The sequence below is a fragment of the Eublepharis macularius genome, chromosome 18, assembly GCF_028583425.1.
Source record: "Eublepharis macularius isolate TG4126 chromosome 18, MPM_Emac_v1.0, whole genome shotgun sequence".
Taxonomy (NCBI): Eukaryota; Metazoa; Chordata; class Lepidosauria; order Squamata; family Eublepharidae; genus Eublepharis; species Eublepharis macularius.
The window spans coordinates 3,334,437-3,346,754 of record NC_072807.1 but is presented as its reverse complement, the minus strand read 5'-3'; the positions used below and the strand labels follow the sequence as shown (position 1 = coordinate 3,346,754).

Here is a 12,318-nt window from a genome sequence, read left to right as displayed (position 1 = left end):
ACAGGTTTCTTCATACACCTGGATAGTTGCCATGTCTCCCTCCAGCCGGATAATCTCTCCCACAAGTTCGCTGTGGCCAACCCGAACAAGCTCATACATAGCTGCACCTGACATGTTGCAGGCAGTGACCACTGAAAACACAAAACGGAGTCAGTCATCATTTCTCACACCATGGTGGAAAGTAACAGTCCAATAGCTTTGCATTCGTGACTTCTGCAAATCTAGTCTTTAATGTTTGCTTTATGAAGCAAGAAATCTGAGACAAATAAGTATTACACCGTTCTGAAATAGTACGAAGGTACAATATTAGGTAACAAAGTGCTCTGAAAGGCAGTGTTACTTAATTTGATGTAGTTAAATCCCAAGAGATGTAAGCCAGAGCTTAAGGGCTTCCAGCATGTAGGTGCAATGCCAACTAAGTATGAGAAAGGCTGAACAAAGAAGCAATTACCAGGTCCCGAGACTCCATGGACATAGCCAAATGTGCTCTCTCTGTCTTCATCACGGATTTTTGGAAGCTTTGAGAAATCCATCCTAACTGTTCTCCTAGTCAAGTGGGAACAGGAAGGAAAAGAAAAAGTTCTTTTTTAAACAACTAATCACAGCAATACAAATCACAGCGATACACTGACAAACAATGACCACATCTGGCATTTGCTAGCAAAACTTGCATTCTCTTCAGTGGGCTTCAATTTGGGATAAAAAGGCACCTGCAGCAACCTAATCTCTAACCGTGGTTATTCTATTAGCTTGGCTACGTAGTGACTGACATACCAAAGGTCTTTGGCATATGATGTGCCCAGCAATCTCCCTACTCACCACTGCAGATCTGGAATGTAGGCAGAGTCAAACAGAAGTTTAGATTCTACTTCAACATACTTCCTAAATTAGCATAAAAAGCTTTTGAACGTTTATTTCTAGTCAGGCGCAAGAACATACAGGTGGTTTTCATGTTGCTTCATTAACGATTAGCAATAATTAGAAGAAACTTGAAGCTGCTTTCTCATTCTTCACTTCTGCTTGCAGACTGCCATGGAAACACTGCAAAAGTATATGAGCGTTGCCTAGAAAGGCACTTCTCCCATTCATACCCTATGTCTGGACTCAGGCCATCTGCAGAAAATTAAAAGGACCCTGCCTCATCCTACTACCCCACTGAGCAAAGTCGGAAGCCTTCCTCCAGCTTAAGGAAACTTCCTGCAGCTTAAGTGGCTCTTCCGCTGGGGAAATGCTCAGTTCACCCCAAGAGCTTGGGGGAAAGGACGAAATCACATGTCCCATGGATGCCTGGGCATCACTGGCTGAGCGCTGACGGAAAAGCAGTGGGATCAGGCTTAGCAGCTCCTGCACCCCAGGAGAGCACCCGTTTGGTGTGCTTGCTAGCTGCCCCCTGCAAATCTTGGTCAGCTCCGAGAAAGGAAGGAAGGAGGGGTCCCATGCCTTTGGGTTTCTAATGGAGCTTGCATGTGCGTGAGGACTCTTTTCCTGAGGTGGGAAGGAGAGTGTACATGTAGTTCAGTGGGAGCGGAAGTAACAGGTCAAGGTTGCAGTCTCTAGTCCATTCCCACACACCCTTGTTTGTTCTCAAATTTGCAGATTGGATAGCTTGTCCATGTACAGTTAAACCACGATGCAAATGGTTTGGTTGAGTGAGGAAGTGAAGGAATAGTCATGGCAGTAACCTCTTGTTCTTGCAAAATCTCAGTATGGGTGACTGAGTGTTAGGCAAATCAACCTCCATTTTTTTTCAATGCCTTCAGTTGAGTTTAAAGGCCCACGGGCACTATGACCTGCATAACCAAGGGGTCAGGGTATCATCAGGCCTGAACAATCAAGCGCTAATGCATGCAAAGATTTAGCTAGACAGTTGGTCCAGCCAGCCATGTGCTTGTTCTGAACCCAATCCAACCCTTGCCATTTGAGTTGTCATTTCTTCAGACAACCAAAAGATACAACCACTAACTAAGCTACTTGAACACATCCTATTTAAAGAGGAAGCCATCTGCAAACCATTTGTGCAGACTCTGCCCTTCAGCTGCAGCTGAGTGTGGGAAGCGGATCCAGTGCTGAGAACGTTATGTGAGCTACACAACAAGAGCATACACTAACTTACAGCACTTCAAGCTCGTGGCACACATTGGTATGTAAGCTCTCCACCAAGTCAGCTTGATACTCTTCTGGAGCTAGATATCGTGGAATCTGTATTCTTCCACAGTGTATAGATGGAATACTTTGTCCTACATTCAACAACTTAATGGTCTTCCATAATGGGGGGAGGGGGGAATGCATGATGAAGTGAATTGCTTAAAGAGGGCTTTTTGGCGTGGCCCTCAAAAAGTTTGAATGGGGAACTCCAATGCATATAGGATTGGATCACTGCAGCAGCATCTTCCATAGATCCTACTTTTTATATTTGCAACGTGGAAATAGGTTTTTTAAAAACATTTACAGTTAAGGTGTAGAGGATATGATAGAGCAGCTGACAGTCTGAACTATGAGAAAATCCCATGGTTAGAGTGCCTTAGACAAGTCACTGTGTCTCAGTCTCCTCCAGCCATTTGCAGCACAAGGACAGTATTGATCTATCCCACGAGACTATTGTAACGATTACTGATAGATCCTAACTAAAGCCAGCGGAATTGCAGACGTTTACCACATTCCTTCCCTCTAACACCCAGGAAGTAGTTTCCTGGTGTTGTTGCATTCATGTTGATGAGAACTGAGAGGAGGCTGAAGTAGAGAGGGGGGAGGGGGCAAAATCACCCCTCCCTCCCTTCTAGAAAGGGCAGTTTCACCTCTTCTCGCCTATACAATGTTTTCCCCCTCCATGGGGCTATTAATTCCTGCAGGCCCTGCCAATTTACTTTCTGGGGGTCAAGAGAGACTGCATAAGCAGGGATGAACATGTTGAAAATCCATGTTCTTTCCACTGGTAGTAGTTAAGATCCAGCCAAATCGTTGAATACCCTAAAGAACTGCACAGACATCACCTCAGTTAAGAATTTGCATTTTTACAAAGGCCATTCAGGACTAAAGCTCATACTAGGCTTGCCAATTGCCAGGTGGGGCCTGGAAATCTCCCAGAATTACAGCTCATCTCCACACTACACAGATCAGCTCCCCTGGAGCAAATGGCTGCTTTGGAGGATGGACGCTACAGGATTACACCCTGCTGAGCTCCCACCCCTCCCCAACCTCTGCCCCAAATCTCTAGGAATTTCCCAACTCAGGGGCTCACATACTGCTGTAGAACTTCAGAGGGGGAGAAGAAGAGAATAAGCATCATACAGATAGATTCAGCGTTGGACCGTAAGCTGTTATTTACACGGCCTGCCATAATGAAAGTGAAATGTACTTATGGAACTGATGTACCATCCCATCTGCAGACATTTCTAATTCAAGCATGGCAGAGATGAAACCGAGAACACTGACTTCTGCTTTTTAGATATGCAGCTATTTAAATGTGGTTTTTATCCTTGTCACGGCTATGCCTGTTGCCTTAGTTCAGTATTAGGCATCTTAAATATCCATTTTACAGGTCAGTGCCTAACCAGGAACATCCAAAATGAACCATTTTCTAGGTACGATTTTCCATCGGCCTGAAAGCAAAAACTTTGTAGTCTTCAAAAGTGTGGAAAAATTTTATAGTACAAAAATCAAGTGCCTCTTGATCAAGCTATCATTTCAGAAACAACCGCTTTCAAAGCAATCTGTTGTGAAATACCAAAATGGTTCTTACCTTGTCAGAAGGAGAGATGGAAACAAAAAAACCCAGCCACCATACGAAGCAGTGCCAAAAAACAAGCTGCGGTGCCAAAAGCAGCGCCAAAAATCGAGCTATCGGCAAAGGATTGCCTTCCCACAGTCTGGTGCAGAAGAGGAAGGAACGCTGGACACCCAGAGAGCAGAGCAGGGAGTCACCTGATCTGATGACTCATCCATCTGCCTCCCACAGCACTGCTGCAACACCAAACCCCGTGGCTCAAGGCACAACCAAATGCAAAGCCTGTTCCCGTTCCCTTAGGAATCTCACCACATTCCGCCCTAGTGAATGACTGCCAAAGGCAAGAACAGCCCCCAGCAACAACAACTCAAAACTGCACGTCTTAATTAATGTCACAGATCCAGAGGAGTGAGCCGTGTCAGTCTCTAGTAGCAAAATCGAAAAGAGTCCAGCAGCACTTTTAAGACTAACCAACTTTACGGTAGCATAAGCTTTCAAGAATCACAGTTCTCTTCGTCAGATGCATGATGCATTAATTAATGTCATGAGTATCACAGTCCATTTTTTTGTTTTCTCAAGTCAGAGCCCCAAATGCATCTGTTTTACCTGCATTCTTTGCAAGTGGTTGCAAAGGCAGCTACATCTATGTGGAAGCTGCTTTCAACTGGTTTGAAACCTCACCTTGGAGCCAGACGTGCATTTCTACAGGTCCAACAATTTCCACCAGCAGTGTGCAACTTTGTCACCATTATCACCCTGCAGCAGCTTGAAAGGCCCCTCCATCTTGTTCCTGGAGGACGGGGGATCCCCCCCCTCCCCGCACAGAATAGGATTTCAGAGGGTATTTTGGGCTGCCACAGGAGTGGGAAAACAGGGAAATCATGTGCCATGGGCAGAAACATTTGCATCTGTGGAAACACTAGCATGGAGCCAGGCCACAGACTTCCACAGTAGCAACTGCCATGAGAGGCCGGCATGAAACAGTGCAAGGTTAACCAACATCAGGCCCTGATCTAGCCCCTGCATTGCCATGAAATTCCAATCCAGGAACAGCAAGATGTTTCACTCATAAGGAAAAACTGTTCTCAGGCCTTGAGATACTTCACACATGAATGTATGAGCCTGTCTTACACCAAATCAGGCCCAGGACTGTCCACTCTGACCACCACTGGCTTTTCACGATCTCAGGCAGAGGTCTTTCCCAGCCCAGATCTGCCATCCAAACCCTTTTCACTGGAGAGGCAAAGGTCTGAACTTGCATTCTCTCACATACAAAGCGCACATTTTGTCACTTGTTCTTTTGTTTGATCTATGAATAATTCCATTCACAACTAAAAAGCCTTCACTGCTGTGCTACATGGGACTTGCCTACTTGCCAGGAGAAGGAAATCACCACCTTGGATCCAACCAAATGTTATCGTGGACAGAATGATTTCCACCAGTAGGGCACAACTATCCTGCCACAGCCCCCAAATGCCCCCCAAATGCTGGTCCCAGGGCATAGGATACTCCAGAAGCAATACTCTGGGGGTATTTGGGGCTGCAGCAGGAAAAGGGAGGTGAGAATGTCATGGTCTGCAGGCAGAAATCCTTCCACCCTGGAAATGCTATTGGATCCAAGCCACTGTATGCCAAAAGAACCAACTTCCAACTTAGGGTTGCCAGCCTCCAGGTGGTGGCTGGAGATCTCCCGGAATTATAACTGATCTCCAGGCCACAGAGATCAGTTTCCCTGGAGAAAATGGCTGCTTCGGAGGGTGGACTCTATGGCATTATACCACCATTGAGGCCCCTTCTCTCCCCAAACTCCACTCCTTACAGGCTCCACCCCCTCCCCCAAATCTCCAGGAATTTGGCAACCCTACCCTTAACATTACTCTACTGACAAAAATCTGTAAACCATTCTAAATAAGGAACCCCATTCAAATGCATTATTCCAGCTATTGTTTCATTTCTATATTGGAGAATGGCTGGAATCTTCCACTGTATGCCACAGCTATCCCTTCCACCTCCAGAAAAGGTAAAGTGTGCCACTGAGTCACAACCAGCTCATGGTGGCCCCATGATATTCCATTGTGGTGTTTACAAGGCAAGAGATGAGCAGAGGTGGTTTGCCATTGCCTCCTCCACAAAGTAGCCTCAATTCTTTCTTGGTGGTCTCCTATCCAAGCAACAATCCAGCTTAGTCTCTGACTTCTGATGAGACTGGACTAGTCTGGGATACTATGGCTGCTGTTAAAACTCCAGAAAAATAGGTAGCTCTAAACTGTATTCTTCCTTTGTTGGTTATCATGTACAAACATGGTGTGAAATACTGGCATCCCTCGATCTCTAGTCTAATGGCTGCACTAGTATGTAAATTTGAACCTCCTTTGGGGTAAGCTCAAAACTAACAGCACATTTAGTGACTTCCATTTTGTCATTTGCTTGAAAGGAACAGAGATGCATAGCTGGACATGCTCACAGACATAAACAATACAGGCTACACAACGAGATCACTGTGAAAAGAACTTTCAAACAGATGGACTTTCTGTAAAAAAAAAAAAAGGCGTGCCTCCATGCATAGACATTTTAAAGTAAATTCTTAGATTACCACAACATGTGAGAACAGCAGTATAAAAATTAATTCAAATGGGTTTGCATCTTTAAATATATGCACGGCACTTGAAAACTATATTTTTGAGAGAAGTATTTGGAATATGTTTATGTTAGTTACAGGGAAGGGGAGCTCAGCCACATCCTTTGACCGAGATTGACTCTGGATGGGTTAAACGGAGGCATGGAAGGTACACATATTCTTCTGATCTCCTGTAACTGTCTGGCATGGTGCCTGTGTATCCACTGGGGGGGGGGGGGCAAGAGAAGAACAGGGCTCTGGACTCTGCAATGGCCTGATCAGACTTCAGTATTTATTTGGCACGTCTCTGTATTGGGGGGATGGGTGGGGGGGCCTTCACTGACAAAAAGGATACAGAAGTTTACTGATTTTACAATGGCAAATTTGCTAGAGCTCTCTCATTGAAGCACCAAGAGGAGACAAGTTCCGTAAGAAGAGTATCCCAGTTGTGGATCTGGGATTTGCACTTAACAATAAGTTTGCTTCAAATAACATGCTCCAGGGTTATGCCAACAACAAAAGCATGCCAAACCTATGAGCAGATACCTCCCTAATCTCATTATACAGAACCAGGTTCCACCAGTATTAGTAAGATTGTCACCTAATGCATTGTGTATTAGGTCCATCTGCATGATGGAGGAAAATCAATGTTTTCACAAGGACAAATGTAAAAAAAAATAATGATAGTTTTTTAACAGAGGGCAGTACCAGAAGATTCTGCGTTAGCAGCACCTCAGAAGTAGTATTACTATTCATTTGATACACTCAAAACTTAAGACCACACAATTTCAGGGGAGCATAAATGACCAAGACAGCCTACTCACAATAAATTCAGTTATCACTTAATATTTCTCACTCAACCATTTAAATGCTTGAAGTATCACTGCAGATACAAACCTAATAACTAGCTGCAATTTTTAAGAAAGCAAACAAAACCAGGAACAGTTTGCAGAACATTGCAGGAACAAACCAATCAGGAATCAGAGTTTATTTAAAAGGATTGTTAGTGATCTGAAAATGTTTTCTCGTAAGAAAAGTCAATGGCCAAGAATGACTTCCAGTTGACATATCAGTAAAGCAGCTTTCTTACTATAAAGCAGAGAGATCAGATTATCGTATAAAGACTTAAATTTCTTCTGTAAAATCATTTTTATGCCCAGGACTACATACTATTTGAGTGATTGACCATGTGCACTGAAAAAGAACCAAAATATTTTTAACCTTTTCTAAAAAGATTCCTAGAATAGTTATCCTACAAGAAAATGCAACTAATCCTTCTAACTGACTCATGCTTCCCCCAGCCCCAAAGCACATGTTCTACTTGGAATGATTAATGGTGAAACATAGCAGAGAATCATGTGCACAAGTAATCATGGGGTTTCAATTGTTCCATTTTAACAGACCACACAAGCTGTCCTTTGGCTCAAGGGGAAAAAAATTCCAAGCCAAATTAAACTTAATCAATGAGTTCAAGGAAAATATCTATTTTTGTTGTTCCTCACCTGAAGCTACTCCATATAGAAATGCATTAAGAATACAGGGAAATATGGAGATGGTGAAGCAGCAGCCATTTATATATATGGCAATACTTCCTATAAGAATCATTCATGTTTTATAAATTTAACTGTAATATCGTATACATTGTCTGTTCTTTTGGAAAGCAATCTTGAAACATCAATGCAAAGACAAGTTTAGTACACTTCACTTGCAAGAGACTATTTTCTGAATATGAGATTCATTTCAGATATCACACCAATTTATAATAAAGGCCCTGCATCTATGCAGCCTGATCTACAACTACTTCTAATGCTGTTATCCAAGTGTTTGCAGCTCCATTTCTATTTAATAAATCATTCACTGGTTCTGAAAAGCAAACTTCTCAAGAAATCACTACATTCAACAATAGTGGGGGAAAGGGGAAATTGGGGGTGCTATGGCTTTAAAAATATTTTTAAACATAAATGAAAAGGCAACATGCTGCTTTAATAAAGAAGCAGATTATTTGTATATGTCTCAATATTTTGAATTTACAAGAAGAAATCTAAAAGTGCAAAGTATATAAAATAAGTATTAAAAAGAAAGCAAGATAACTAAGATTACTTATCAGTGGCAAATGGGAAGGGGGATAGAGGCTAAGGAAAATGAAGGGGAGAATTTTTTTGAAAATCACGTCTTGGACCCAACTTCCTCTTCTCCATGGATGCTTTTAGCCTTTTAAAAACTGTAGGAGATCTTATTTACAGATCTCCAGATCATTTGTAGTTTGATCCATCTGCTGCCTGCACTAATAAAATTAGTCATTTGGGCTCAGTTTTTGTTTTTTTTGTTAAAAGAAAAAGGTGTATGTACTCATATAACAAGGTTGCGATGATTTCTATCAATTACTCGGAATTTTTGAGAGAGCCCCCCACAAAGATGCCAGTACTCAGTAACAGAGAGTCCTATCTCAAAAAAAGCCCTGCTTGGACTAGGATTTTACTTGGTATTCAAACAAACTGAGCTTTTGTTGAATTATGGTTAAAGTAAGTTAAAATTGGCGTGGCTTTTGGATATTTTATTCATATTTATAGTTAATAGCAAGTAACATTTAGCTCCTGGCCTGTTCCATTTTGATAATAAATGGTACCGATGGAAATAAGTGAGCTTATATTTTTGTTACCAATTTTCCTAAATACAGCACTCTAAAGCTAGTATTTTGCTCTAATAATGTTTATTATATCAAAGAAAACAACACATACGGTTCCACAGTATCACACAACCTAATTTAGAGCACTGCTGTAGCACAGTGGTTAAGTGGTTCGTTTGCAAACCAACATTTTACTGGTTCAAATCCCAATACTGCCATGAGCTCAGTAGGTGGCCTTGGGTAAGCCACTCCTCTCATCTCCAGCTCCCCAACTTTCAGAGCTGTGCCAGCTCATTCCAGCTGACCCGTGTAGAGATGAAGCATGCCAGGCTTTACTGCTTTAGGGCTGATTTGCTGCTTCTATGTTAAAATTATTATTATTATTATTATTATCATCATCATCATCAACAACAACAACATTCAATTTATATACCGCCCTTCAGGACAACTTGATGCTCACTCAGAGCGGTTCACAAAGTATGTTATTATTATCCCCATAACAAAAAAACCTGTGAGGGGGGTGGGGCTGAGAGAGCTCCAGAGAGCTGTGACTAGCCCAAGGTCACCCAGCCGGCTTCACGTGGAGGAGTGGGGAATCAAACCCGGCTCTCCAGATTAGAGTCCCGCGCTCTTAACCACTACACCAAACTGGCTCTCCCCCTAAAGACAGTCTAATTACTTTCCCCCTAAAGACAATCTAACTTGCACATGTCCTTAATGCAGCAGACTGCATATATTACGTTCCTCAAAAAAAGGCCTGTTTTGCAAATTAGGCCCAGGGAAACCCAGGATTTCCTCATCTAACAACAGCACACGACTTTCAGAGTAGCCAGCTTCAGGACTACGGAGCCGGAGTTGCCTATATTCTGCACAGAATTTGGAAGCAATTAAAAGCTAGCCATAAACTGATGAACACTCTTGGACTAAGTATCACTTGCATGAAAATACACCTGGAAGTTTAAAAGGCAATGCTGGAGGTAGAGGGAAGGGATTACCTTCTTGCAATTCATCTGTTAGAGGTGTTTACTGAACAGCATCTCTCGATGACTCTCACAAGGAAGTTAAGCCACAAAATAAAACACAAGATCAAAACCAAACTGATAGGATGCAAGAACTTCTTCTCCGTTACAAATACTACAAAGCAACTCCTGCACCCAACCAACCCCAGGTAGCCTGCAGTCTCTAGTTCTGATGCACACATACCCAGTGTTCTAGAACCATCCCCTGAGAAAAGGGGAAGTGATTCTATACAGAGGCTGACAACTTCTGGCCGCAGTGGGCTTCCAATGAAAAGTGTAAGAAGAAAGCTTACTTCTAGACTGGGCTTTTATTAATTTCATTCGTATATCCACTAACGCTCCACTTGTAAGAAGGCAGCAAACTACACACACCTCTCATGGCTTCATTTCCTCCTCCATTCTTTGTACAGGAAAGAGACTACTGTTAGCTATACCATGGCAGAATCTCTACTAATGGCTGGGATACGCCCAGCACCACCAAAGAAGAACGTCCCCTGCAGGCTTTTATTTTTCCGTTGCTGAGGTGGAAGTAGCTCTGCATAGAATTGTGCTGAAATTCTTGTTTCTTTTAGCAAGTGCATGAATGATGATTTCATACAAAGAAGGACACCTCAACCTAAACTATATACAACTTCTTGTTCAGAACTAACCATTTTCTTGTTCTGGACCTTGCTAGGGCTGAGCCTGGCATGGCTTACTAACATGTCACTTTGAGAGTGCAGAATAATAGAGTATGGTTTAGCGACTAGCCTGAGGACGTAGGATCAAGAAAACATGGGTACAAATTCCCATTCACCCATGAAACTCTTTGGATGACCATCAGCCACTTCCTCTCTCAGCCCTTTGTGCTTTATGAAGCTGCCTAGCTGCATTTAAACCAGGCTGCTGCAAATCTAAGAGTCTCTTTACACAAGATGCCTCTGCACGTATTCGTCAAGAGTAGGGAGATGCAATGTTAACCGGGAAACGTAGTTTAAAAAGACAGAGTTGGCTGAGATCTCTCCTCAGAGGGTTTGTCAATTTCATCTTCTCCTCCCTGAAGGCTCTGTCAATTTCACCTCTCCAGTCTAAAACTGTGTAAGATGGCAACCAGAGGGCAGTGAGGAATGGAAGTGGGCTGGAGCTACCATCCAGAGCCAGGCTTGGACCTGGAGAGGTTGTCATGAGCTGAGGTTTCCCTTCTAGATTTCACAGCACCTTCACACAGCCCCAGTGTATAGCTACTGTAGCAGAGTGTTTAAGTGGTTTGGCTGCAAATCAGCACTTATTGGTTCAAATCCCAACTACAGCCATGAGGCTCAGTAGGAGGCCCTGGGCAAGCCACTCCTCTCAGCCCAGCTCCCCAGTGTATTGTAGGGATAATAACACTAACTTGCTCACTGCTCTGGGTGAGGCACTAATCTGTCTAGAAGAACAGTAAGTACAATTACTATTATTATAGCAAAGCCTTTGCCCTGCTGCTGGCTCAGTCTTTTTAAACTACCTTTCCCTGCTAACATTGTATCTCTGCCTCCTGTAGAGGGATTTTAAGAGGCGGACGGGATAACCACTTACACCACCTTGAACTGTTTGGAGAGAGATTAGGATTTTCAAAGAAATCGCTACAGGAGTAGCTCAGCAAGACCCCCAGGCTCAACCTTCCCCCCCCCCGCCCCCACCCGGCTGATAAAACTCACAAGGTGACCTTGAGCTGATGGTTTCAGCCGAGCCCCCCTTAAAGCGGGCCAGGAGTATACAACTGAGGGAAGCCACACACCGCACACCCCTGGGAGAGACACCGGGGGGGGGGGGGAAGGGGAGAGAGAGAGAGAGAGAAGCGGTTCTGTCACACACGCGCGGAGGGGGGGGAGAAAGGAAGCGCTGCAGCCGCCCCTCCTCCTCTCTTGTGGGGGGGGGCGCTTACGGGCCAGCGGGCTTCAGCTGCCCCTCACGGGGCGGTGGGGACTCTTGGCAACCCCCGCAGACCCCCAAAGGGAAACGCACGACTGTGAGGCAAGAAAGGAGGGATCTCCTCACGGCCTCTGAGGGGCTGGGGCTGCTGCTGCGTTGTCCTCCCCTCCTCCCTCTCCGCAAAGGGCGCCCTCCTTTCCCCCCGACCAAGAAGGCAAAATTACCTCACAAATATCCGCAGGAGGACCGGCAAGCTCCGCTGATCACCCAACCCCGTTATCTACTGAGCATGCGCATAGGCTGCGATACCCTCATTGACTGAGTGCGCAGGTGCCACCGGAAGTGACGGAACCTGTCCTAGGGTTGCGATTTTTAGGACTTTCCTCAATTTTTTTTTGAGATTCCTCCTCCCCCCCCCCCAACTAAAGTGACCCCATTTTAT

At 44.1% G+C, this 12,318-nt stretch overlaps 1 protein-coding gene across 2 annotated transcripts in view; it reads right to left on the bottom strand.

Moving 5' to 3' along the window:
* ATP6V1A (ATPase H+ transporting V1 subunit A) overlaps positions 1–12,181 on the bottom strand; it is a 34,582-nt gene extending 22,401 nt beyond the window's left edge. The window contains exons 1-3 of one of the 2 annotated variants that reach the window (XM_055002523.1): positions 12,101–12,181; positions 452–546; positions 3–131 (exon numbers count right to left, since the gene is read on the bottom strand). In XM_055002523.1, coding sequence (XP_054858498.1) covers positions 3–131; positions 452–533 — 211 coding nt within the window. In that variant the 5' untranslated portion in view covers positions 534–546; positions 12,101–12,181. Of the gene's footprint in view, positions 1–2; positions 132–451; positions 547–3,739; positions 3,854–12,100 lie in introns of those variants that run through there. The other variant, XM_055002522.1, reaches the window with a different exon arrangement.
* Positions 12,182–12,318: the final 137 nt, after the last annotated feature.